The following is a 26,528-nucleotide window of genomic DNA, read 5'->3' as shown; positions in this document are numbered from 1 at the left end:
AATACACACAGTTGATCATTTACGCCACAAATTACTTTTATAAATGCTTCACATGTTTCCTTTCCATTTTTAAGATAAGTAGGCATTATCAAATCCTTTCAAATTGTATAAAAATTGAAATTTTTTGAAAATTATACTTACTAGAAAGTATGTAATAACTATTTGAAGAAGATTTATTAGTTAGTTCTGTCAAATACTTACAAAATGTTTTCCATAATCTAAAATACATTTATGGATAAAAATCGAAACATACCTATTATAATACAGAATCATATAATAAGATGACTATAATGTTCTTGGAGCACATTGCTTGTCTAAAATACACATTGGTTGATGAGGAATGAGAATAAATAACAAATAAGGGTAATAAATTAGAAACATGAAGAGTAAAAACTCAGCAGGTGGATGAAAGTTGTCTACAATATGGAGGAAGTTGAAGTCCGGATTGGATTCCAAAGTTGGAATTAACCCACAGAATCAATCTTGAGGTCATAGTTCGTAATCTAGCTCTCCAAGAGGAATGTTCAAACTCTAAGCCATCATCAATCGAAATGCAATCCCGAGTAAACAATAATCCACGTTACCTGCAACACAATTAAATAATATATTAAATTATCACACATTGGAAATATTGTCACGATACACATATAGATGTTAGGCCTAATATAGTGAGGTCCACGTTATAATGGAATGTTTGATTGGCAATGGTATTGCTATCCTTGTCCAAATTGTTCGACAATGCGGATAGCGCTATCTCTTTCTCGCTTTGCTCTGTTGCCAGATTGTCTTTTAACAATGTAGAATTAAAAAGTAAATTCGTATGGCTTTTGTTGGTGGGGAGTCCCTTGCGGGAAGGTCCCACCGCCTGAATATATAATTTAAGCCATCAATGGGCCTTACGACTGTCATACTTCAGCCGGGACTGACAGTTTAACGTAACGTGCCCATCCGATAACACGGGAGTGATCTGTTTAAAAAACTTTTGGCTCTCAGTGGGGTTTGAACGCGGGATCTCTATGTTGCTACGCAAGCACTCTATCCACCAGACCACGGATCACTCCAATGTAGAATTAATAATTGATTAACAAAATATTTCTAGTCCAGTCACTATATACATTAGTGTATGCAATTTATATTGTAGTTCTGATTTTTTAATACCGACAGTGTCGACGGTATATTATTTGGGTACATAAGAGAAGTCCAGAACCAATTTCTTCATGCAAAATTCCCTTGTGCTAGATACAGAGTGGCCCAAAAACCTCGTATTTTCGGCTCATTTTCCAGTTTTCAGATCTTTCTACCAAATCTCGTAATCGGACAGAATAAGAATAAGAATAAGAATAAGAATGATTTTTATTCCTTTAGTGCATACAAACAATGCTATCGGAAACGTCAAAATATACATTATACATACATCATAATAAAATAACAGAATAATAGAATAAAAGTTGTCAATAAAACAATAATATCAAGGATAAAATAATCCAACGTACATAATGCATCATTTAAATATAAACACATAAAAATATAAAATACTACAGAGTACTATCACGTATGGTTTCCAAAAAATGATTCTCTACTGGCAGCTGTAGGAAATCAGAAAGCGAGTATAGTGGGAACTGTAAGAGAAGGTTTTCAAGTTTTTGTCGGAATACTGTTAAAGGCAAGTTTCTGGCTGAGTCTGGCAGAATATTAAAAAGTTTCAAGGATACATGATTAGGACTAGTTAATACTTTTTTCAGTCTTGTGTAAGGTACATCTATTTTTGTCTTATTTCGTGTATTATGGCTGTGGATGTCAACTCTGCATCTATATGATCCTATATCCTTCTTTACTTGAAGTAGGAGTTTGAAAGCTACCATACTGTAAACTGTCATTACTTTTTCCTTTATAAATAATGGCCTGCAATGCTCCAAATACGCTGCACCTGATATAATTCTTATAGCCTTTTTCTGTAGTAAGACACTCTTTGCACATCCGGGGCACAACCCCACAAGACCACCCGTACATAAAGACACTCTGAAAAAAGTGAAATAGCACATTCTTAAATAGTGTGCGGGTACACAATCCTGAGCCTTCGAAGAAGGTATATAACCCTACTAAGTTGGAGCAGACACTTCTATATGAGGTATCCATGTGAGTTTATAATCTAGTGTAATGCCAAGAAGCTTAGCACTTTTTGCACTCTGACTGATCTGTCTCAAACCAAGCACTAGCTTCTGGGTCTTGGTTGTATTCAAGAATAGACGGTTTGCCCTAAACCAGGCTTCTGCCTCGCCCTGACATCTGGACATCTTTTGTTCAAGAGCACTGAGATCCACATCAGAAGTAACTAATGATGAATCATCAGCATAGCATACCACCTTGGATCGAATGCTAAACCCAATATCGTTCATCATGACCAGAAAAAGTAGAGGCCCAAGAATGGACCCCTGAGGAACGCCATGTGGTACAGCAATTGGCTTCGAAAACTCTGAGTTAACACATACTGTCTGGATACGACCCTGTAAATAAGATTCTAATAATTTAAGAGCATTGTTTTGGATACCAAGAAATTCTAATTTACTTAATAAAATATTGTGATCCACCACATCAAATCCTTTAGTCAAATCGAAAAGAACCAATCCTGTGTGCTTCTTTTCATTAAAACCATTCTCAATGTCAGCCACGATGGTACTAACAGCATCAATAGTTGACCTACCTTTCCTAAATCCGTACTGAGTTTCACTGAACAACTATTTGAAGAAGATTTATTAGTTAGTTCTGTCAAATACTTACAAAATGTTTTCCATAATCTAAAATACATTTATGGATAAAAATCGAAACATACCTATTATAATACAGAATCATATAATAAGATGACTATAATGTTCTTGGAGCACATTGCTTGTCTAAAATACACATTGGTTGATGAGGAATGAGAATAAATAACAAATAAGGGTAATAAATTAGAAACATGAAGAGTAAAAACTCAGCAGGTGGATGAAAGTTGTCTACAATATGGAGGAAGTTGAAGTCCGGATTGGATTCCAAAGTTGGAATTAACCCACAGATTCAATCTTGAGGTCATAGTTCGAAATCTAGCTCTCCAAGAGGAATGTTCAAACTCTAAGCCATCATCAATCGAAATGCAATCCCGAGTAAACAATAATCCACGTTACCTGCAACACAATTATATAATATATTAAATTAATCACACATTGGAAATATTGTCATGATACACATATAGATGTTGGGCCTAATATAGTGAGGTCCACGTTATAATGGAATGTTTGGCAATGGTATTGCCATCCTTGTCCAAATTGTTCGACAATGCGGATAGCGCTATCTCTTTCTCGCTTTGCTCTGTTGCCAGATTGTCTTTTAACAGATTGTCTTTTGTAGAATTGAATAACAATTGATTAACAAAATATTTCTAGCCCAGTCACTATATACATTAGGGTATGCAATTTATATTGTAGTTCTGATTTTTTAATACCGACAGTGTCGACGGTATATTATTTGGGTACATAAGAGAAGTCCAGAACCAATTTCTTCATGCAAAATATATTTCCTTGTGCTAGATACAGGGTGGCCCAAAAACCTCGTATTTTCGGCTCATTTTCCAGTTTTCAGCTCTTTCTGCCAAATCTCGTAATCGGACAGAAAATATTGACTGGACTATTCATCTTAATTATGAAAAGTATAATTTCTTGCTTTATAAAATATAATTGATTATTTTAAACGAGAATGAACACTTAATATTACATCAATAACCCTGTATTAGCTACCGTCTATAGAAGGTATTACAAGACAGAGGATCGGCAACGTTTTTCTCCTATATATATATTTCTCCACTGCCATTATAACGTGGACCTCACTATAGTCGTTATGTAATATCAGAGGCCCTGAAGACTGTGACCTGAAAACTCTGACACCAGACCTGAGCCAGCCAGGTCACAAATTTATTACGTATTAATAAAATTCTGGTATCAATATTTCGAATATTAGAAACTTATGTTGAAAAATATCAATAATTATTGGAAAAGGTTTACTGTTAGCTGAGTTTTAATTTCATCCACGCAAGATCTCAAGATCAGTTTTCATAGAAGACTAGTAACAACCAAAAAATAAAAAATTCTTAATTGTCTAATATAATAATACATTATACTGGATCCTATTATTCACCCTAAACATAAATTTCCAATTATCAGGCTTCGGATACAATTTAGATGAAAAATTTAAGTGGAAAAGATTAGCATGAAAAGCTCTACAATTGATGTCCAGTAGCATTTTCACCTAAAATTGAAAATAAGCTCGAAATTCGAGAAAATGTGAATATTCAGATTCAAACTTAATGATTCTATTAAATCATTCAATGTAAGAGATAGCAGGATCAATTTTAAATTTATATTTCCGAAAACTAGACTCTCACGCTGGAGACACACGAGGCGGTTTTTGGGAATTCAATGGAAATTTTCATAACGAAAATAAAAGTTGTGTGAGTGCGCCACACCAGATTTTTACAATTATTGTTAATAAAATTGGAATAACATACAAGAAAACCAGCGAATGACGTCATGAATCCTTCTTTTGTCAACTCCCAAGCTCCACCATATTCCTCTTCATCAACAGTTTGGAAAGTGGAGAAATACACGTAGATGACTCCAGCATTAACAAGGACAAATCTGAAACAATAACCAGCAACATTGAAGAAGATTATGTTGAATAGGAATTAATAAAAACAATATAAAAACATGTAGTGCCCTTTTTATTTAAAACATTGAAATATTTTAAAGTGAAGAAACTATTTTAAAGTTTTTAATAAAAAGGGTACTACATGTTTTTACATTGTTTTTATTAATTTTAAGTTAAGTTAGGTTAGGTTAGGTTAGGTTAGGCCCTTTCAAGTGAAGCGTTTTTGTTGATTAGGAAGTACACATACTTTATTGCTTAGTTATTAATAAGAATTAAAACCTCCACTTGGTCGAATGAGACCCGTAGTGGAATAATAAATTTAAGATTATACACCACGCTTTTGGAAATTTTCACTAGTGATATTTTTAAAAAGTCTTTCAATTTGCTCTTCCTCAGCATATTGCTTTCCGCTCTATAGTGAGGTCTACGTTATAATGACAGTATTTGATTGACATTGGTGTAGCCATCCTTGTCTATCGTTCGTCAAAGCAGATAGCGCTATCCTTTTCTAGCTCCGCGATGTTGCCAGATTGTGTGTTGTGAATCTCCATTCATTGCCACTATCAATTATTCAAACTTTGAAGATGATGGTTTCTCAATCTATTCCGAGCTGCGATGTATTAACACACTTTTTTGATGTATTTTACATGTTGAAAATGAACGCTTGCCGTTCGAAAGTACTCCAGTCAGTAGGTAAACAAATTTTCTTATTTACTTCAAATAATTATTTATTCTTTATTGATTTATACAATAAGTACATCATCAAAATGATAGGGAGAGAAAAAATGAGGTAAGGTGATATTCCTCTCCCAAATTTAGATAAGATTAAGTGGTAAAGATTGAGCATGAAAAGCTCTACAATTAATGTCCAGTAACATTTTCACCTAAAATTGAAAATAAGCTCGGAATTATCTTTTCCACTGAACGTCGTGTAAGGGAGATAAAAAATAAGGTAACCTTGTGCTATTCCTCTCCCAAATTTAGATAAGATTACACATAGTCTTTAATAAAGTCTTTAATCCAATAATTGACAGCACGTCGTGTAAAATACATAAAAAAGTGTGTTAAACTTTGAATTAAAAAAAAACTTACGTTTCAGCAGTGCCGACGTTTCAACCTGTTCTTGGTCATCTTCAGACTAGGGTAACAGATTACCACCAATTCCTCTACCAAAAATCCATACCATCAATAGCCATACATACTTACTTCCGATGTCTTCACCACGGTCTTAGGATCGGGGAATTGTCATGAATTGGGGATCTCTTGAATTGAAACAAGAATCTGGCCCTCAGTCTGAACATAGCCAAAAACAGGTCTTAACGTCGTGACTACTAAAAAGTAGTGTTTTCGTTTCAAAAGTGTATTTAATTCACAAGATTATTGTCAAAATTCTCAAAATGCATGTGAGATCCGCAGTTTGAATTCACCGTCATTCTATTCTCGTACAGCAATACATCACAACTGAAAATTGAGTCATTTTCAATATTATCATCGAGAAAAAATTATTTGGAAACCTGCTTTGACTAGTAAATGTTGAATTACGAATCAAAATGTTGAATTAGATCACTAATTTATAGACAATAATCATAGTGTTTTATTATGGATAAATATCACCATAGCCTGGTTTTCACTAGTAGAGTTAGTGGTCGAGTAACTGGCATACTAACTCTACCAAGCTAAACTCTACTCTACTTACTTGGTCGAGTAACTGTTTTCACTATAACTAAGAATAGTAGATTAAGTGTGTTGTCCAGTGAACGGAACTAACTAACCTTAAAATGTCAATACTTTTCAATAAATTAACACTTAAAAACTCATCAACTCTTTAATAAATAATACTTTTTATTTTATTAAGAACATTTATCATTACTTCGCTTAATATTATCACATAATCTTGTTAAATTTATTGTACTGTATACTTCTAATTTTTTTTCCTTTTGTTAAGTTTATTATTTTGTGATTGTAGTAGATATATCTGTAAAATTATTTGTCAAATAAATTTTAATTTTAATTTCAATTTTTAATACTTCTTAAACTTGATAGTCTACGGCACTACTCCACTGTACTACCTTGAGACATAGTTCTTTAGCATAGTAGTGGTAGAGTTGAGTGAGAAGCGGTGGAGGGGAAGTAGGCCTACTATGCCACGGTGCTATGCCACTCTACTCTACTAAAAACTAGTACTCTACCATGACTCTACTCTACCACAAGATAGTTAGTACCTGCCCAGGGAACTCTACCACTAACTCTACTAATGAAAACCAGGCTTTAAGGCCGATGTTACAGATGTTACAAAGTCTTTAAGGCCGATGTTAAGGACATCAGGTTTGGTACAAAGAACATTAACGAGTATAAAACAAGCTGGGACACGAGAGACACAACTAATGGTGTCCGAGCTGATATCCCGAGTGCGACACCAGCCGGTGTCCTAGTGGTGTCCGGACATCAAATGTTTTTTTTTCATATTCAAACCCAATTTAATTTTTCAATAAATATGAATAGTTTATGGTACATTATAGGACATTCGCCATCATAGGAGAGAAAATACTTACAATAATAGTGCGAGGTAACCTTTCAAAGGTATTAGACCCCAAAGCACTCCTACAATTATTCCCAGAGCTTGCCGTATCCAGTAAATAACATCAAGGAACTCTTCCTGAAACATTGAAAAAGTTACGAATTACAACATCAACTTGAAATAGATCTATAAATAAATAAAAACAATATAAAGTACCCTTTACTTGTACTTGTAGTACCCTTTTATTAAAAACTTTAAAATATTTCAACGACTAGTTTCGATCATTGATCATTTTCAGTTTTTAATAAAAGGGTAGGTACTACAAGTTTTTATATATTTTTTTTATTAATTTGAATAAAGTAGCACATATAAGTGAAGTGATTTTATCTATAAATAAATTTAAAAATTTAGGTCCAACTTTCACAATAACAAATATGTTATGTTTAGGTAGACTATCAACTGAGTTTCAATTTGTTTACTGTAAATAAACTCAAAACTTATTGCAGATTATAGAATACATTCAGACTTTAAAAATAAAAACTTGGTCAATATTAAAGAATATGTAAAGCCTGCATCCAGCAAAGTTATAATTTGCTACTGAAATGTAATTCATAAGGATAACAATACAATGTCAGATAATTTTGATGTCGGTGTAAGTGTCCACAAATGCCATAAAAAATTGGTCAATACTAAAGAATAGGTAAAGCCTGCATTCAGAAAAGTTATAATTTGCTGCTGAAATGTTAATTCATAAGGATAATAAAACAATTTCAGATAATATTGATGTCGGTGTTAGTGTCCACAAATGCCATAAGTTTAACGTTTTGGCACTAACTTATATTATGAAAATGTATAATTAAGCAAAAACAAAGAAAAATGGTTGATGTAACTTCTCGATACCCTTGTAGTACATTTCTTTATATAATTACTTAAAACTTATTCTTAAATTCATAGGAGAAACAAAATGATATTCAACTTATAAGAATCAAAGAGCCGTGCTGTATAAATCATGATACACTAATAGCTGAACCGATGGAGCAGTCATTAACATCTGTTTTATGGCAGGAAGGTTTCTAGACTATCCTGAGAAGCCTCCTGAGTCTCAAGCGACTTCTAATGCGGTGTTTGGCAGCCATGTGCAGTATGGAGTTCTTATCTGGGGACATTCTCTGCATGCCAATGACATCCTGCTTCTTCAAAAAAGGCACTGTGGATCCTCACATACAGTGACTTCATTGCCCATTTTCAACCCATCTTCAGACGCCTGAAAGTGCACACCATCTTCGGGCTGTACATACTGGCCTCTCTTACCGTAGTAAAGATAAACAGGGCTAACATGATGAGTAGGTGTCAGGTGCATTAATAAGGTACCCGCGGAAGGCTACAGTTGGAGATTCCACGCTGTAGGTTGTCAAAAGTGAAGGACTCTTTCCCAGTGTTGGCACTCAAAATGTTCAACCTGCTGCCTGCAACCTATTGATGTGTTCAAGAAGAGGCTGTCAAGGTGGCTGATTGAGAGACGCTATTATAATGTCAGTGATTTCAATGGGGATAGCTTTGAGAGACTGTGATGCCAAGCCATCTTGATTCTCAAGTTTAAAGTTATTTATTTCTTTTGACGCGATCTATCCGGGAACACCTGGCTCGATCAAGACTTTGGATATTTGGATATATATCAAGACTAGGCCAGCTAGGTCAGTGCCAATTAAAAGAAAGGGGAGACTGATGATCCAGCGAACATCTGACCAATCTCTATGGTTTCTATATTTTCAAAGGTGATCGAGACGGAGATAAAAATGTAAATGACCAATTTATTTGAGGGAAGTGGCCTACTGTCATCATCACAACATGGATTCAGAAACGGACGATCCACAAGTACTCTTCTGGCATTGACAAGAAACATCCAGGGAAATTTTAAGGATGGTACATCCCTTGCCCTCATCAATGCCTTCGATTGCGTCCCTCATAACATATTGATTGGCTAACTGGACTGATCGCTGCCATCTTGATAAATTAGCGTTTTGTTATTTTGACTTCTATTGTGACAATAATCCCATTGATCCCACAAGTGTGGGTAATAGATTAAAGCTGTGCAAAGGCTAAAAATAAACTTTCTACTCGTGATATTATTCAAAGTTTTTCGATTTGTATATCATCAAGCTATCAAAATGAAAAGGGTTTCTCAGGAAAACATTTCTTTTCTGATCATTACTTTTTGAGATATGAGCGACTGAAGTTTGAATTTTTAGGACAGAACATTTCAAGTTCGGTACGATATAAATCCATGAGATTTAGAGGATGGATTCTTCATGGTATTGTTGATCTAGTAATACAAAAATTTTCTGAAAATATCAATTTTTGGAAAAGTTATTCAATTTACCAAAAATAACTCAACTAAAAGTTGGGAAAAGTTATTCAATTTACCAAAAATAACTCAACTAAAAGTTATTTTTAGTAAATTGAATAACTATCTTAAAAATTGATATTTTCAGAAAATTTTTGTATTACTAGATCAACAATACCATGAAGAATCCATCCTCTAAATCTCATGGATTTATATCGTACCGAACTTGAAATGTTCTGTCCTAAAAATTCAAACTTCAGTCGCTCATATCTCAAAAAGTAATGATCAGAAAAAAATGTTTTCCTGAGAAAACCTTTTCATTTTGATAGCTTGATGATATGCAAATCAAAAAACTTTGAAAAATATCACGAGTAAAAAGTTTATTTTTAGCCTTTGCACAGCCTTAAGAAGATGGTATAAGGTATAAGATATGACTTAGGTGGCATAGTCCTGAGGATAGTGACGTCCTATCTGGAGAATTAAGAACAAGTGGTCTAACTGAAAGGTGCTAGCTCAAGACCGAAAGGTGTGAAGCATGGAGTACCACAGGGCTCAATTGGGCCCCCTGTTATTTATATTGCTCTTTGCAGATGACATCACCTTGATTTCCAGAGGTGTCACTGGTGAACAGGTAAGGGAAGAGTCCGCCAGACTCATAGAAGAAGCTAAGTTGTGGTTCCTTGCCAACAAGCTTGAACAAAATGGGGAGAAAACAAGCATCTTGTTTGCTCATTGAAAAGACAACCTGTTGCATCGGATCCAGTGAAGCGGTTAGGATTCTGGAAAGATGAGATATTGAGCTGGAATCACAATGTGCACCAAGTATGCGGAAAACTGTCCAGTGTTGTACCTCCTCCGAAAACTGAGGTATGTGACGAATCGGAACAGTCTTATCATGGCCAATCATTCGCTGTTTCACAGCCATATTTTCTATGGCCTGCTCTAGTGGGGTCACGCACCAGCTGTCCACGATATGCTGCTACTGCAGAAGAAGGCTCCGCGAATAGTGACATTTTCCAGCTTAAGAGATCACTGCAGGCCACTATTTAGGAATCTCGAAATAATCACAGTGTACAGTCAATATGTATTGTACTCGCTGATGTATATCAAGAGGAATCAGGAGCAGCTTGTAATATGTACAGCCTTAATACAAACATGCCGCTAGACTGGAAGTGCCCCGACACCGACCATAGATTCCGGTTCCAGGCAATAAGATTTTTTAATAGCCTTCCTAGGCAAATTCAAGAAGAACGGGATTTTGGTTTTATACCTCAGTGAAAAATAAACTCCTAGAGAAGCCACTCTACTCACTGCAGGATTTTTACGACAAACATCTTTTTGATAGACAAGCATCTCTAAATTACGAATAACCATGAAGATTATTCAACTGTAAATCAAAAAATTTAGACACTGCCTATCTGGAGATAATAGTCATTTACCGCAACGACCTCAAGTATCAAGTAGTCAAGGATGGTGCAGCAATTTGATCAATAAGTATTTATAATTATAACTATCTTTAGCATTAAAATGTAATCTTTATAAGTAAATAATTACAAACTTAGAGCTTTATGAACTCTGTAAGATACTAACCTTATCTGGCCACTCAGACTGAGATTTGATTGCTCGTAACCATACACTGTCTAAGTTTGGTGATTTTGTTGAGCCATTTTTCTCAGAGACTTTCTGAACCTTTGCAGACATGATTCAAGATTATTTTCTATCAAATCTCAAGAATCAATTAGGATTAAATGCATATTATTGAGTTGCACGTGAAAGTAAATAATAACCTAACCAACAAGGCCGCCTTTCGAGTTTTGCAGCAGAACGAACACTCAAGAAGTCAGCTGTGGAAAAAAATCAACGTCATCCAAGTTTAATTGAAAAATAAAATTGCTCCAAGTGATACAACTTTTTATTATAACTTTGATGAATTTATAAATTTTATTGTCTAGTCTAAAATCTTAGTAGACCTGGATTTTTATTATTCAAAACATATATATTATTCAATTTTTTTAAACCTTGACATGCTTACAGCTGATACGGTAGTGAATTAAACGTTGATCATATGGAACCAAAAATCATATGTTTGCTGCAGACTGTATTTTGTCGTCTTGCTTGTGTGCATTTCATTTCCCAAATTATTATTGTGATGTAATAATTTCATAATACTTGAGTTTGATAAAATAAGTAACTTATGTGTTCTCGTTTGTATAAAAACTGGTGATTAAGTGTAGAATTTATCAAGTTAGTGTTCTTTACTTCAAAAAACCTTCAAACTGATTTACAGAGATGGTGCCGACGGTGGTAAATTGATTATCTTTCTTGACAAATATTGTAATTTAAAGATGAGATCAGTAACATTATTGTCATACTTGAGAAAAAACAAGTACAGGTACTTTTCTGTGATCATTATTGTACTACTGATTTTCAACTTCACCTCTACAAGTGGTGATAATCAAGTGATAAGTAATGATAAGGTATCAAACAATACTGCTTCAAACATCAAATCAAGTGGAACAATCTCAAGTACAACAACACCAGCAATTATACTAGGTGGAGGAAGTCATGATCCCAAAATTGACAGTACTATTTCAAAGACAGATAATAAGCCTGATGTAACAGATACAAAAAGTCAACTAAATATAAATAATATTCAAGCAAAACCTGCCAATGAAATACCAATAGACCAGAATGTATTGAAGCCAAAAGTTCCAGAATTTACAGGGCCAATAGTTGGAGGTGCTAATAAGAATGGTTTAATTGAGAGCTTGGCTGGTGTTAAAAAGAAAACGGATGAAGAGAAAGCTGCAAAATCCAAATCTCCTGCTGAGAATGAAGCAAAGGTTGATGAAGCAAAGAAGGATTCTAAAGCAGCTAATCTTACCTTGAGTAGTCCCTCTGTAGAGCCGAAAGTTAGTGCATCTACAGCTAAACCTGAAGCTGCATCTAATTCGCCAGCTCATAGTCCCAATGATGCAAATGTGTCTTCAACAACAGTAGCTCCAAATGAACCGGTCCTCCCAGAGAAAGGCTCCGCGGAAGCAGAACATAACAGCTCGATGGCAATATTTTTTGTGCTGTGTGTTCTAGCACTGGGTATTCTTTTAATTCATTTCATGCTACTCACCCATTTCCAATATTTACCAGAAAGTGTAGTTATCGTTTTCTTAGGAGCATTGATAGGACTTCTGATAAATATGATACCTGATCAGAAAATTGGTAACTGGCGCAAAGAAGAGTCTTTCTCACCGACTGCATTTTTCTTAGTACTACTACCACCAATCATTTTCGAATCGGGATACAATCTTCATAAAGGAAACTTCTTCCAAAATATCGGATCAATCTTGGTTTTTGCAATAGCTGGAACAACTATATCCGCCCTGATAATAGGGGGCGGAATCTACTTGTTGGGATTAGCAGATGTTGCTTATCGACTAAGTTTTGTCGAAAGTTTTGCCTTTGGATCTCTGATATCTGCAGTTGATCCTGTGGCAACTGTTGCTATATTTCATGCCCTGAATATTGATCCAGTGCTGAACATGTTGGTATTTGGCGAGAGTATTCTGAACGATGCCATTGCAATTGTCCTCACCACTTCGGTCCTGGAATCCAACAATCCGGAAATGTCGTCATCGGAAGCTGTATTGACTGGCATCAACCGATTCTGCTTGATGTTCTTCGCGTCAGCTGGCATCGGCGTGGTCTTCGCGCTGATCAGTGCCCTCCTGCTCAAGTATGTTGATCTGAGGAAGAACCCTTCTTTGGAATTTGGAATGATGATTGTGTTCACCTACGCTCCGTATGCTCTAGCTGAAGGAATCCACCTGTCTGGTGAGTTGATTAATTATTTTCCTCATTATTTTATCACAAGTTTCACGTACTTCCCTTCGAGAATAAAGAAATCTCGTTCAGAGGCTGACTACTAACGTAAGGGTGTAATCACTTTGGATGCGTATATTTGCAAGTGCATGCTCGGTTATTTGTTATTATATGTTATGTTCACAAGGCGGGCATAAAACCCCCAGGGACACGTCATGGGAACACAAAAAGAAACAACCAGTCGACCTACTAGTCCAAAAGAAAAACTAAAACAATCAAAAGAGAGAAAAGTAATCAAAAATATGCGCTTAACAAGCTACTGTCCAACATGAAATACTCACGGAGTGAGTACAAATAATTATCCAATAATAAGCCTTTCAAGGCCCTCCGAAATTTGCTGTCAGGCAAATACCTAGCCATCACCGGCAGCTTGTTGAAGAGCCTGACAGATAGATGAGCATAGCCCGTTCGAGTCCTGCTCAGTCTTTTGTAGGGCTCTTCAAGCTTCTGTCTCCCTCTAGTCTCATGTGGGTGTATATTTTGCTTCGTTACAAGCTCCCCCACATTTGCATGTGTTCTGCAGAGAGTCTGAAATACACAGAGGGAGAAGGCTGTGAGGATCTTCTCTCTCACAAAGAGGGGAAAACAGTGGGAAAGTCGCTCAGCACCACAAAGGATTCTCAGGGCCCACTTCTGAATGAGCAACACTCGCGACACATCTGTGGCTCCACCCCAAAGCGTGAGGCCATACAGGAATATGCTCTGGAAAAAAACAGAAATATCAGACCTTAAAATAGGATGCAGGAACATCCTTGGTTATGCATAACCAAGCGCGCAGTTGAGAAACAAAATCTGGGAAGAGCAATAGGAACACTCACACTGAACGCTTGCTCTTGCTGGCTGGTATGAGAAGCTATTTATAGACAAGTCACAACGTGTTTCAATGGCTCTTTCCAGATGTTTTTCGGCTCACGCATAATCTGACGTGCACTTGCACATACACTCATCCAATGTGATCATACTCTAAGTCTTTGAGAGGACAAGCCTCGGGAGAGGCATGTGAGTCTGGCACTCTAATCCCCGGATGAAGAGGCAATACCATGTTTTCTGAGATCTATGACTGACCTATTCAGCAATTGCTGGTCATTACTGGATCATTCAGAATCATACAACTTCCAGAAAAATACCATATGCTTAACGCTGTGCAAAGGCTAAAAAGAAAATTTCTACTGTTTACATTTGTTAAAGTTTTTCGATTTGTATACAATCAAGCTATCAAAATGAAAATTTTTTTCTCCGGTCATTACTTTTGAGATATCTTCTTCAATCTTCATTTGTAGGACCATTAACCAGCCAGATGAGCTGGGTTGGTCATCACGTCAAAAATACAATTTCACACAGAAGTTTTTGACAACACTGTCACGTCAAAAAATAAAACATAATGGCATAGATGGCTAAACACGGTGATGGCCACTAAATGTCAACTGTAGACTCCTGAAAAAATTCACTCAAGGAGTAGTATGGTCTGGCACGCAGCCAGGACTTGAGTCTCCTCTTAAACTCACTGTCACTCAAATGACGCACAGATGGAGGTAGCATATTAAACATTTTAATAGCGATATTGGGATAACAGTTCTGAGCCTTACTTAGCCTACATCGAGGAACATTGACTTCGAGAGCATTTTGAAGTGAGTAGGCACTCTGCAACCCCCTCAAATTCACTGTCAGATTGGTATTCCTAATACCAACCAGGGAAGCAAAGATGAACTGGCTAAAAACTGTGAGAATCCCGAGTCTGGCGAAGAGTGGCCTACAGTGCTCCAGATGACCACTGGATGACAATATTCGAACTGCCTTCTTCTGCATCATAAGAATACTCTCACAGAGTAATACGCTCACATGAGAATACTCTCATATATGAGCGCATAAAGTTTGAATTTATCCGATGACAATATCCGAACTGCCTTCTTCTGCAGCATAACAATACTCTCACAGAGTAATACGCTCACATGAGAATACTCTCATAAATATGAGCGTATAAAGTTTGAATTTTTGGGACAGGTCATTACCAATTCGGTAACAACTAAATCCATATGAAATTGTGAGGATAAATTCTACATTGTATTGTTGATTGAATAAAATAAAAAAAATTGAGGGTATCAATTTTGAGAAAGTGTTACAATTTATCAAAAATAACTCAACTAAAAGTTATTTTCAGTAAATTGAATAACTTTATCAAAAATTGATATTTTCAGAAAATTATTGTTTTATTCAATCAGCAATACCATGAAGAATTTATCCTCAAAAGTTCATGGATTTATTTCTTACCGAATTTGAAATGACCAGTCCCAAAATTTATATTTTATGCGCTCATATCTTAAAAAGGTAATGATCGGAGAAATACTTTTTTCCTGAGAAAGCTTTTTCATTTTGATAGCTTGTTAGTAAGCAAAACGAAAAACTTTGAACAATGTCACCAGAAGAAAGATGGAAATAAATTGGAAGTTGCATTTGTTCATATGTTAATTAATGAATAATTATTATCAAACGAAATTCACAGCATTTAATTGGGATTTTCGTTTAATAATAATTAACTAGTAGAAAGTTTTTTTTCAGCCTTTGCACAGCCTCACGTCTGGAACGGTACCAACTGTAATTTATACAACAGTCCAAATATATCTAGATTATTTTTTAAAAAAGGTTATTTTCAAGAAAGTTGTCTATTTCATTTAAAAGTCAATACTTTATTGCAGCAGCTAATTGAGAACATCAATTTCATGACAAATGTCAATGATTGACTGAATCATAATTACAAGCAAGAAGTCAGTACAATAAATCATAAAACATAAAAATATACTTATTTCCATAACAATATAAGTAAAACCATAGAGAAACAATAGCGTAAGTAGATATCCCATGGTATAGGGCGTTTATGTCGCAACTTTTACTTTTACCTCAAGTCGATTACTGTCGCTTATTGTAGATTTTTACTGTTTTGTTGGGGTGAGAGTGTATGATCGGCACAATATGAGAGACTACTAGTGTCTTACACCTTTTTGGGAAAGAAATACGTGGACTATCAGCTTGAGATAACAGTAAAAGTTACGACATAAACGCCCTATACCATGGGATATCTACTTATGCTATTGTTTCTCTATGGAAAACACACTTATAAGACATAATCATATCACTAGTTCACTCATAAGAATAGTTGCTAAGCAAGCATATTGTCAACTACGTCATAGAAACTCTTCTATTTCATAATTGAATTCATCAACTTTATTGTGCAGGTATCATGGCAATCCTGTTTTGCGGCGTGGTGATGTCGCATTACACGCACTACAACCTGTCAACGGTGACGCAGATCACGATGCAGCAGACAATGCGCACGCTGGCGTTCATCGCCGAAACGTGTGTGTTCGCCTACCTCGGCCTGGCCATATTCAGTTTCCGGCATCGGGTCGAGCCGGCTCTCGTCGTGTGGAGCATCATCTTGTGCCTGGTTGGACGTGCCTGCAACATTTTTCCGCTCGCTATTCTCGTCAACAAGTTTCGCGAGCATAAAATCACAAAGAAAATGATGTTCATCATGTGGTTCAGTGGTAAGTTTACACTAAATACAAATTAGTAAATTCCAAGATGTCAAGAGTCATCTTTATTGTCAAGTAGTCCAGTCAAATGGTAGTTTTTTAGGAAACAGCCCCGAAAGAATTTCGACGGTTATAAATGTATTTTGGGGCGCTGAATTCGAATTTGAAATTTGCTGATTCGCCAGAGGGCGGCTTCACCCCAAAACCCCCAAAATTTCGGACTTCTTTAATTTTTCCATTTAATCTCGAAAACCTTGAGCTTTTCGAAATAAGCATTCTCTAGAAAATTAAAGATAATACAATTTCCAATAAATTGAGATATCGCGGAAGACTAAAATTTTTACAGATGGAATTAAATAGAGAATGCATTTCTTCAAATGCTAATTAATATAGAAAATCATGTCTTCAGCAAAAATATCATCATTTTTCAATATTGGCTGTACCTTTTGAACGGTATTGAATTATTGGAAATTGTATGAACTTTATTTTTGTAAAGAATGCTTTTTTCGAAAAACTTAAAGTTATCTCGAAAACTTAATTAATTCTGAACTGGATTTCTTAGGAATTTTTAAATTTAGTAGTTAGGGGAGGGGGAATACACCCAAAAATAGAAAATCATGTCTTCAGCCAAAATATCATCATTTTTTCAATTGGCTGTAACTTTTGAACGGTATTGAATTATTGGAAATTGTATGAACTTTATTTTTGTAAAGAATGTTTTTTTTCGGAAAACTCAAGGTTTTCGAGATTAAATGGAAAAAATTTAAAAAAATCCGAAATTTTGGAGGTTTTGGTGGTGATGCCGCCCTCTGGCGTGTCAGCGAATTTTAGATTCGAATTCAGCGCCCCAAAATACGCATAGAACCGTCGAGAAAAATTCTTTCGGGGCTGTTTCCTGAAAAACGACCATTTGACTGGACTAAAGATAGAGGATCAAATTTTAAGAAAATTATGTGATAATGTGGTTCAGTGGTGAGTTAACACTACTAAATACTTGTAGAAATAGTAAATTTTAAGGATTGATCCGTGGTCTAGTGAATAGAGTGCTTGCGTAGCAGCATAGAGATCCCGGGTTCAAACCCTCTCATTACCTAACGTTTTTGAACCAGATAACTCCCGTGTTAAACTGTCAGTCCCAGCTGAAGTATGACTGTCGTAAGGCTCATTGACTGCTTAAATTATATATTCAGGTGAGGTGGAACCTTCCCGTAAGGGACTCTCCACCAGCAAAAGCTATACGAATTTACTTTTTTAGTAAATTTTGAGTACAAACATTGGGGGCTTTTCAAGTCAAATCATCTAAATCATCTTTATTGCCAAGATAGAGTGGCAAGTTTTAAAAACATTGCAAAAAAGATCATAAGCAAGAATAAGTATTACATGGCATTACCATAAACAGAAAAGATACAAAAAGAATAAGGAGAATCTTGTTCATCGCTATTGATAGTAATTAAAAATTCTTGGAATGAATTATTATACATTATGTAGTTAGAATGTAGCAATTTATTGGAACTGCAATTATAATTGAAAAATTCTTGTTTATTTTTCCAGGCCTAAGAGGAGCTATCTCCTATGCACTTTCTCTACATTTGGAATTCAGTGATGAAACCCGCCATGTTATAATTACAACTACACTTATTATTGTGCTTGTAACAACGCTATTGTTTGGTGGCTCCACGATGCCTCTCATGAAAGTAAGTTGAGTAAAAATAGTATTATTGCTTCAAAACTTATATTACTTTTCCATCGAAAGCAAAATTTAAAAATTACTTAGTTTGAGTTGTTTTTTTTTTAAATAGTTGGCATAATCGGGGACACAATTGAACAAGACATTTCAAGTATAGGTAAAATTTGTAATGCGAACTATTAAATAACGTAACGTTAAGAATCAATAAGCTTCAAATCGGATTGCTTGAAAGAAGGTAGGCTATACTTTATGTTGTTTTTTAAATGCACTTGGCAGTGATAGCAGAAGGCCTTGAACTAATCGCAGTGCAATTAGTATTCTCAATTACGGATATGTTTACATTTGACATGTGCTTGTTGTTTTTGTATCTATTCTGTTAATATCTGTTCTAACTTACAGAATGATCATACATTGTAATTCTTAATAAAAACAATATAAAAACTTGTAGTACACTTTATTATTAAAAACTTTAAAATATTTTAACGACTAGTGTGTTTCGACTATAGGTCATTTTCAAGTTATTTTTTTCAACTTAAATAATGACATATTTTTATCTCTCTTCTGTATAGGGCTACTTGTAATACAAATATAAAGAAAATAAAAATCTCAGTACCCTTTTTTTTAAATATTTTATCACAACATGTTTCGGACAATGATGCCATTTTCAAGTGATATGAAGTAAATAAATTTAATACTACTGGAAGATTCTTATTTTGATCATATGTTGGTGTATTCATATGTTTTTATGAACTAGGACTGTAAATTTTGGGTTAAAATATAACCCCAATAACCCCATTTTTGATAGAATCATGCGAATTTAAACCCAAAATTTACAGTCCTAGTTCATAAAAACATATGAATACACCAACATATGATCAAAATAAGAATCTTCCAGTAGTATCAAATTTATTCACTTTATATCACTTGAAAATGGCATCATTGTCCGAAACATGTTGTGATTAAATATTTAAAAAAAGGGTACTGAGATTTTTATTCTCTTTATATTTGTATTACAAGTAGCCCTATACAGAAGAGAGATAAAAATATGTCATTATTTAAGTTGAAAAAAATAACTTGAAAATGACCTATGGTCGAAACACACTAGTTGTTAAAATATTTTAAAGTTTTGAATAATAAAGGGTACTTCAAGTTTTTATATTGTTTTCATTAATTTGTACAAAAGTAGCCCATATATGTGAAGTGTTTTTAGTGTAATTCTTGTCTATAAATAATGTTATGAGACAATTCTGTCAGTACATTTAATATTCTTAAACAAATTGTTTGAATACATTGTTTCGATTTAAATATTCAATGTTTTTTCAAATGAGAGTTGCTTATAAGTTGAATATATATTCATACTTCTAACAAAGACAAGACAAATCAAATCTTATGACCCTAACATTCCACAACTTATTTTCGTAGAATTTTGATGGCAATAGATGCTCGGCGAAACGCTTTTATACTGATCAATTCTATCAAGAGTTGATGGCCTGGTGAATGATGAAACTTGTAGGTTTTTAAGGATGTGAAGAAAATCAAGTTTTATTTTTGGTTTGATTTATTCAAATATAAAAAACAACAAAAAATCACTTCACTTATATGGGCTACACAAGGGTACTACACGTTTTTATATTGTTTTTAATAATAAAAAACAACTTATGGCAATCGAACTCATCAACCGAGGATGTGAATTATTTCATTCTTCTTTACATCTTCTATTCTAGTAAAAATATAGACTACTATTAATTTTCCATTGTTTTTATCAATCCACTTCTCGTTTACGTTCTCGTTCCTGGCTCTCTGTAACGGTGGAATTTAGTAGCGCTATTTTCGATCAAATCTCTGACTAGCTAAAAAAATTACACAAACAAATTAAATACAAATTACATGAAATGTGATTAATTCCCTCGTATGAAACGCATTTGTTGTGTTCAATATGAGCTCAATATTGTTTGTTATTGTGTGTAAAGTGTGAACAGACTTAAGCTGGGTTTACACCAAAGTTATTAACAAAACGTTAATAACTTAATAGATTCTATTAGATTCAACGGAACTTGACAAACACATATGCTCATGTGTATGATAAGTTATGTTCAATCTAATAGATCTAATAGAATCTATAAGGATTAAGTTATTAACATTTTGTTAATAACTTTGGTGTAAACGCAACTTTACTATTAAAAGCAGAATTTAAATAAACACACTTTTTTATGTTTTTGAACACGATATGCAGTCAGTCATTAAGTAAATAATTAAAAACTTCTCAACTGTTGAAAATGATCGCTAGACGATTGAAAGTACTCAGTCAGTAAGTAAAAGTTTTTAATTATTCACTTAATAATTGACAGTATGTCGTGTTCAAATACATAAAAAAGTGTGTTAATACAAAGCAGCTCGGAATGGATCAAGAAACCATCACATTTAAATAAAGCTTAGTAGACTTTCGCACGACTATTCTATACTTCATTTTATAATAATTCTGCAGAATATTGTGTCTCCTATAATTGGAAATTTATTCTTTTCTAATTTCCAGTATCTACAAGCTGACAAGAAGCAGCAAGGACGAAGTCGTAGGAAAAGGAAAGACAAGGGTCTCTCTCTGAGTAAAACAAGAGAATGGGTGAGTTTTTAACAATATTTTCAAACAAATATTCGACGAATCAAAATTTGCATGATCGGGCACGATTAGCTGTTATTCAAGGTGATCATATCTTCGGCCCTAGGGTCGAAAGTGAACATGCTGATTTCGTAGGAAACTGATCTCTTTCGAACTCTGTATGAGGTACGGATAACAGCTCATGAAAAAAAATGTTTTTTGTCACAATAGAACGAAAAATGCTGGAGAAACACACATTCTCCACTCGTGGTGCAAAATACACTATTGCTTTACTGCAATTTTTGTATTGTAGATCAGTCAAAACCTTTATAAACATTCAGTTTAGAAAGTGAATCATTTCCGTTCAATATCTAAATCATGTCCAATTGAAAATTATATTAATTAGAGCAGGAAATGCTCAAGTAATGTCCCAAGATGAATATTGTCTTATCCCATTCAACTATATACAGATGGAAATTACTGAGATATTGCAATTATTCAATGAATTAATAATTATTATTAAACGAAAATCCAAATAAAATGCTGTAATTTACCCCGAAGACTTCTGATACTGCAAATATTGACAACAGGTCAAACAGCTAGATTGAATTTAGCTCATCGGATTTCCATCTAGTTGTTTACCCTGTTGTCAATATTTGCAGTAGCAGTAGAAGTCTTGGGGGTAAATTACAGCATTTAATTTTTCAAATTCAAATTCAATTTGGATTTTTGTTTAATAATAATTATCAACTATAATACATTAAAGAGTAACAAGACATCAGATAATAAAGAATCTCAGGATTCTAAAATATACTGTAAAACAAACCGAAAAATTAATCAAGTTGTTTTCTTGGAATCAAGTTTCATTTTACATATTTCAGAAGGTAGTTCTTGTACTCGTACCTTCGAGATTCAAAGTTAGTTTACTCGATGGATAATCAAATAATAAGTTAGTTTACTCGATGGATAATCAAATAATATGTTAGTTCAGCTGGTCCAGAACTCCTTAAAGTTATCATACATCTCTTCTAATGCTGGACTGTTGTAATTCATATAATTATTGCTGAATATTTTAGGTTACACTTAGACTAGTACCGTAACCATGTTATTCATGGTTAAACGGTGGTTAGAAACCCACCTAGAGGTGTAGATCCATTCATAGTTTACTCACATTACTTCGCAAAAGTTTTTGCCGGTTGTACAACAGCCGGTTAAATTTTAACCGTGATTAATCTCACGAGAACCAATCAGAGAAGCCGTCTTATCAAAAAGACCTTCTCTGATTGGTTCTCGTAAAATAAATTACGAATAAAATTTAACCGGCTTTTGTGCAACCGGACCTAGGACTTATAAGAAGATCATACTCAGCATAAAATGTGCTACTTTCGTTAATATTAATGTGTGTTACATTCTATTCCAGGGGCCAAACGATAGATTCAGAACATCTTTCCGAATATACCGAGGAAGAAATGGAGGTCAGCTTTCTCCAGACAAGGATCAAAGGATTTGCAAAATGGGATCTGAAATATTTTATTCCCTTTTTCACTAGACGATTCACCCAACAGGTCAGCCATCACATTCGACTAGAAATTGAATTTTCAATCTAAGCTCAATCAATATGTGCATTTGAGCACAAACTCAAATGAATACAACTTTCACTTTTTGTGTAGTTGAGAATTTGATATTGGGGTATTATTCATATTAAATAAAACGACTAAGAAATTGTCAAAAACCAGAGATTTTATTGAAATTAGAAATTTTAAAATTGATACAGATGTTATCAATACAAACACAAACTGAAAAAAGCTATATTCGATTAAATAAAAAGACTAAGAAATTCTAATTTTCTAAATCTCAATAAAATCTGTGGTTTTTGACAATAATTTCTAAAGCTGTGTTTACACCGAAGTTATTAACAAAATGTTAATAGCTTAATCCTTATAGATTCTATTTGATTTAACATAACTTATCATACACATGATGAACATATGTGTTTGTCAAGTTCCGTTCAATCTAATAGGATCTATAAGGATTAAGTTATTAACATTTTGTTAATAACTTTGGTATAAACGCAGCTTTAGTCTTTTTATTTAATTGAATATAACTTTTTTTCAGTTTGTGTTTGTATTGATACCATCTGTATCAATTTGTACCATCGAAGTATTTATTTTTGGTGCACGACCAATACAGACATATACAGATTGCTCCTCTTTTAATTGAATTACCGTTCAAGACTCTCTCAAAGTCCAGATTCAATACAAGAGTTCTGATTAAACTATTCCCACTCAGCTCAGTCGGTATGAATAGTCCCATTTGAACTTATGGGAATAATTTGGTGGATTCAATGTAATTGAGGGCATCTAATTTAGTAAAAAAACTATTATTAGTGTTTGATACCAGCCTGATGATTTTTTTATAACATCTATCAGTTATTTTTCACATTCATTGATGAGGGAATCCGTTTTTATACAGTAAATGTTACCATAGAGAAAATATACATTAGATTACTCGTCTATGACTTTACTCTACTAAATTTCGGATCGTCATTATTTCCAATCTTATTAATCTTAGACCCGGTTGCACAAAAGCCGATTTAATTTTAATCCTGGTTAATTTCACGAGAAACAATCAGAGAAGGCTTTTTTGAAAAGACGGCTTCTCTGATTGGTTCTCATGGAATTAATCACGATTAAAACTTAACAGGCTTTTGTGCAACCGGCACTTTTAATTTAATGTTTTCAAGTTTTCAGTTGAAGTAGAGTGCGATAGTGAAATTCTTTACTGGTTTTAATCTATTTAAATTATATAATTTGGTTTGGATATTTCTGGACTGGAAATTTGATTCGAAATGATGAAGTGAAGCAACATAACCTATAGTGAGGTCCATGTTATAATGGCAGTGGAGAAAGATAGGAGAACAACGTTGACGATCCTCTGTCTTGTCAATGCATTCTATAGACGGTAGCTCATTCAGGTTTATTGGTGTAATATTAACTGTTCATTCTCGTTTAAAATAATAAATTATATTTTATTAAGCAAGAAATAATATTTTTCAATAATTTCATAATGAATTTTCATAATCAAGATGAAATATTTTGTGAATTATTAATTCTACATTGTTAAAAGACGATCTGGCAACAGAGCAAAGCGAGAAAGAGATAGCGCTATCTGCTTTGTTGAATGATAGACGAGGATAACAATACCATTGCTAATTATACACTTCCATTATAACGTAGACCTGACTATAGTTTTGGACATACTGTACTTGTCTATCTAAATTCGGAAAGAGAACAGTTCTGGGATAGGCCTGTTCGACCTTTCCTGATCATGTATATGAGTTGTTTATTATAGAATGTATAATGAATAAAGGCTAGTTATTGCCTTAAATTTTCTTTCCATTACGAACTGCGTGTTAATGATCACCTTTCAATACTTAAATTACGACATAGCAGTTCAATTTTCATTATTAAAAGCTATTAGCTTCTACTCACGTTTGTGGAGCGCTTTTGTATGCTGAGTCCTTTTTCAATACTTTAATTACGACATAAAAGTCTAATTTTAAAAGCTAGTTATTTCTTAAGATTTCTGTGTTGATTAGTACACTACTTTTATAGTGAGGTCCACGTTATAATGGCAGTGTTTGATTAGCAATGGTATTGCTATCCTTGTGTATCATTCAACAAAGCAGATAGCGCTATCTCTTTTTCGCTTTGCTCTGTTGCCAGATCGTCTTTCAACAATGTACAATTAATAATAAATTATCAAAATATTTCATCTTAATTATAAAAATTCATTATGAAATAATTGAAAAATATAATTTCTTGCTTAATAAAATATAATTGATTATTTTAAACGAGAATGAACAGTTATGTTAATATTATATCAATGAACCTGTATCAGCTATCGTCTATAGAAGGCATTGACAAGACAGAGGATCGGCAACGTTGTTCTCCTATCTTTCTCCACTCCCATTATAACGTGGACCTTGAGTCGTTCGGACGTGAGTCCTTTTTCAATACTTAAATTACGACATAGCAGTCTAATTTTAAAAACTAGTTATTTTTTTATTAGTACACTATTTTTAGTGCTTTTCAAATTTGTCCTGTGGTAATGATTTGTCTGGTGATTAAATTCGCAGGAGTTGAAGGACTGCAAGTCGCAGATGACTGATCTGACAAACCAGTGGTATCAGGCGATCAGAATCTCACCGACCGAATCAGAGGATGATCAGCAGCATCAGCATGGACAGAGCTGACGTCTACCTTCCAACAAATCAGCCTTGCCATCCATGGTGTGAGAAAACGCTGATTTAATGTATGTTTGTGGTGCAACAAGCTCAACTTTCCAACACTTGAATTATTGTACAGTGTAATATACTGCAATGAACCGGGTGTTTCAAAAAGAATGACCATATTTTAAACAGTTATATTAATTTATTTAAAAAATTATGCTCACAAACCAATTTTACATCGAATTACTCACAAAAGTATCAAGTTTTTGATGATGTATTATGAGTGTTCTATGTGCCCTCCTTTTGAGGCTCGGACGACATCTAGACGGTAGCCAAACTCATCCCAGACTGTTCGCAACATGTTTTCTCGGACTGTAGCTACTGCATCAGTTATCCTGGGTTTTAGCACCTCAATATCAAGTGCTAAGGGAGGAACATAAACATGATCTATCATGATCTATAGCTACTAGTTATCCTGGTTTTTAGCTCCTCAATATTAAGTGCTAAGGGAGGAACAACTTTGAAGATCATGTTTATGTTCCTCCCTTAGCACTTAATATTGAGGAGCTAAAAACTAGGATAACTGGTAGCTTCAGTCCGAGAAGACATCTTGCGAACAGTCTGGGATGAATTTGTACCGTCTAGATGACGTTTCAACCTCAAAGAGAGGGCACATAGAACACTTATAAAACATCATCATGAACTCGATACTTCTGTGAGTAATTTGATGTAAAATTGGTTTGTGTGCACCATTTTAAAAAATGAATATAACGGTTTAAAAACTCATTTTTTTAAAACACCCGGTATTTACATCGTGATTCATAGTTCACGTTGTAATTACGTCAGTTTTCCGTTGTAATTGAGGTTATTCTCATGTATTTAACATTGGAGGATATCTTGGAAGATTAATATTATTATGTTGAAATTGAACATGCAATGTATTTACATCGTGATTCATAGTTGTTTACGTTGTAGTTACGTCAATTTTCCGTTGTTGAATTGTAATTAAAGTTATTGTCACGAATTTAACATTGGAGGATATCTTGAAAGATTGTTATTTATTCTT

At 34.2% G+C, this 26,528-nt stretch overlaps 2 protein-coding genes across 2 annotated transcripts; one reads left to right on the top strand and one right to left on the bottom strand.

Annotated features, from left to right (window-relative positions):
* Positions 1-2,766: 2,766 nt before the first annotated feature.
* On the bottom strand, positions 2,767-11,623 carry LOC111055112 (respirasome Complex Assembly Factor 1). The gene is made up of 4 exons (XM_039429102.1): positions 11,130-11,623; positions 7,230-7,333; positions 4,538-4,667; positions 2,767-3,161 (listed from the first exon to the last, which is right to left on the bottom strand). The coding sequence occupies exons 1-4, from the start codon at positions 11,238-11,240 to the stop codon at positions 3,120-3,122; spliced, it is 387 nt and encodes a 128-aa protein (XP_039285036.1). The 5' UTR covers positions 11,241-11,623; the 3' UTR covers positions 2,767-3,119.
* Positions 11,624-11,627: 4 nt separating this feature from the next.
* On the top strand, positions 11,628-26,063 carry LOC111055084 (sodium/hydrogen exchanger 8). Its single transcript, XM_039429101.1, has 6 exons — positions 11,628-13,370; positions 16,649-16,960; positions 18,500-18,642; positions 21,169-21,255; positions 22,653-22,796; positions 25,370-26,063. The coding sequence occupies exons 1-6, from the start codon at positions 11,885-11,887 to the stop codon at positions 25,484-25,486; spliced, it is 2,289 nt and encodes a 762-aa protein (XP_039285035.1). The 5' UTR covers positions 11,628-11,884; the 3' UTR covers positions 25,487-26,063.
* Positions 26,064-26,528: the final 465 nt, after the last annotated feature.

This window comes from Nilaparvata lugens, chromosome 5 (genome assembly GCF_014356525.2).
Source record: "Nilaparvata lugens isolate BPH chromosome 5, ASM1435652v1, whole genome shotgun sequence".
Taxonomy (NCBI): Eukaryota; Metazoa; Arthropoda; class Insecta; order Hemiptera; family Delphacidae; genus Nilaparvata; species Nilaparvata lugens.
Note: the sequence above shows the minus strand (reverse complement) of the source record. Positions and strands in the feature narration are given on the sequence as shown.

Coding starts and splice junctions, on each gene's coding strand:
- LOC111055112 (XM_039429102.1), bottom strand. CDS start 11,240: ATGTCTGCAAAGGTTCAGAAAGTCTCTGAGAAAAATGGCTCAACAAAA. Junction 4,668..7,229: donor GGTTACCTCGCACTATTATT/GTAAGTATTTTC, acceptor TTATTGTTTCAG/ATTTGTCCTTGTTAATGCTG. Junction 3,162..4,537: donor CGTCATTCGCTGGTTTTCTT/GTATGTTATTCC, acceptor ATTGTGTTGCAG/GTAACGTGGATTATTGTTTA.
- LOC111055084 (XM_039429101.1), top strand. CDS start 11,885: ATGAGATCAGTAACATTATTGTCATACTTGAGAAAAAACAAGTACAGG. Junction 13,371..16,648: donor TGAAGGAATCCACCTGTCTG/GTGAGTTGATTA, acceptor TTTATTGTGCAG/GTATCATGGCAATCCTGTTT. Junction 18,643..21,168: donor CCACGATGCCTCTCATGAAA/GTAAGTTGAGTA, acceptor TCTAATTTCCAG/TATCTACAAGCTGACAAGAA.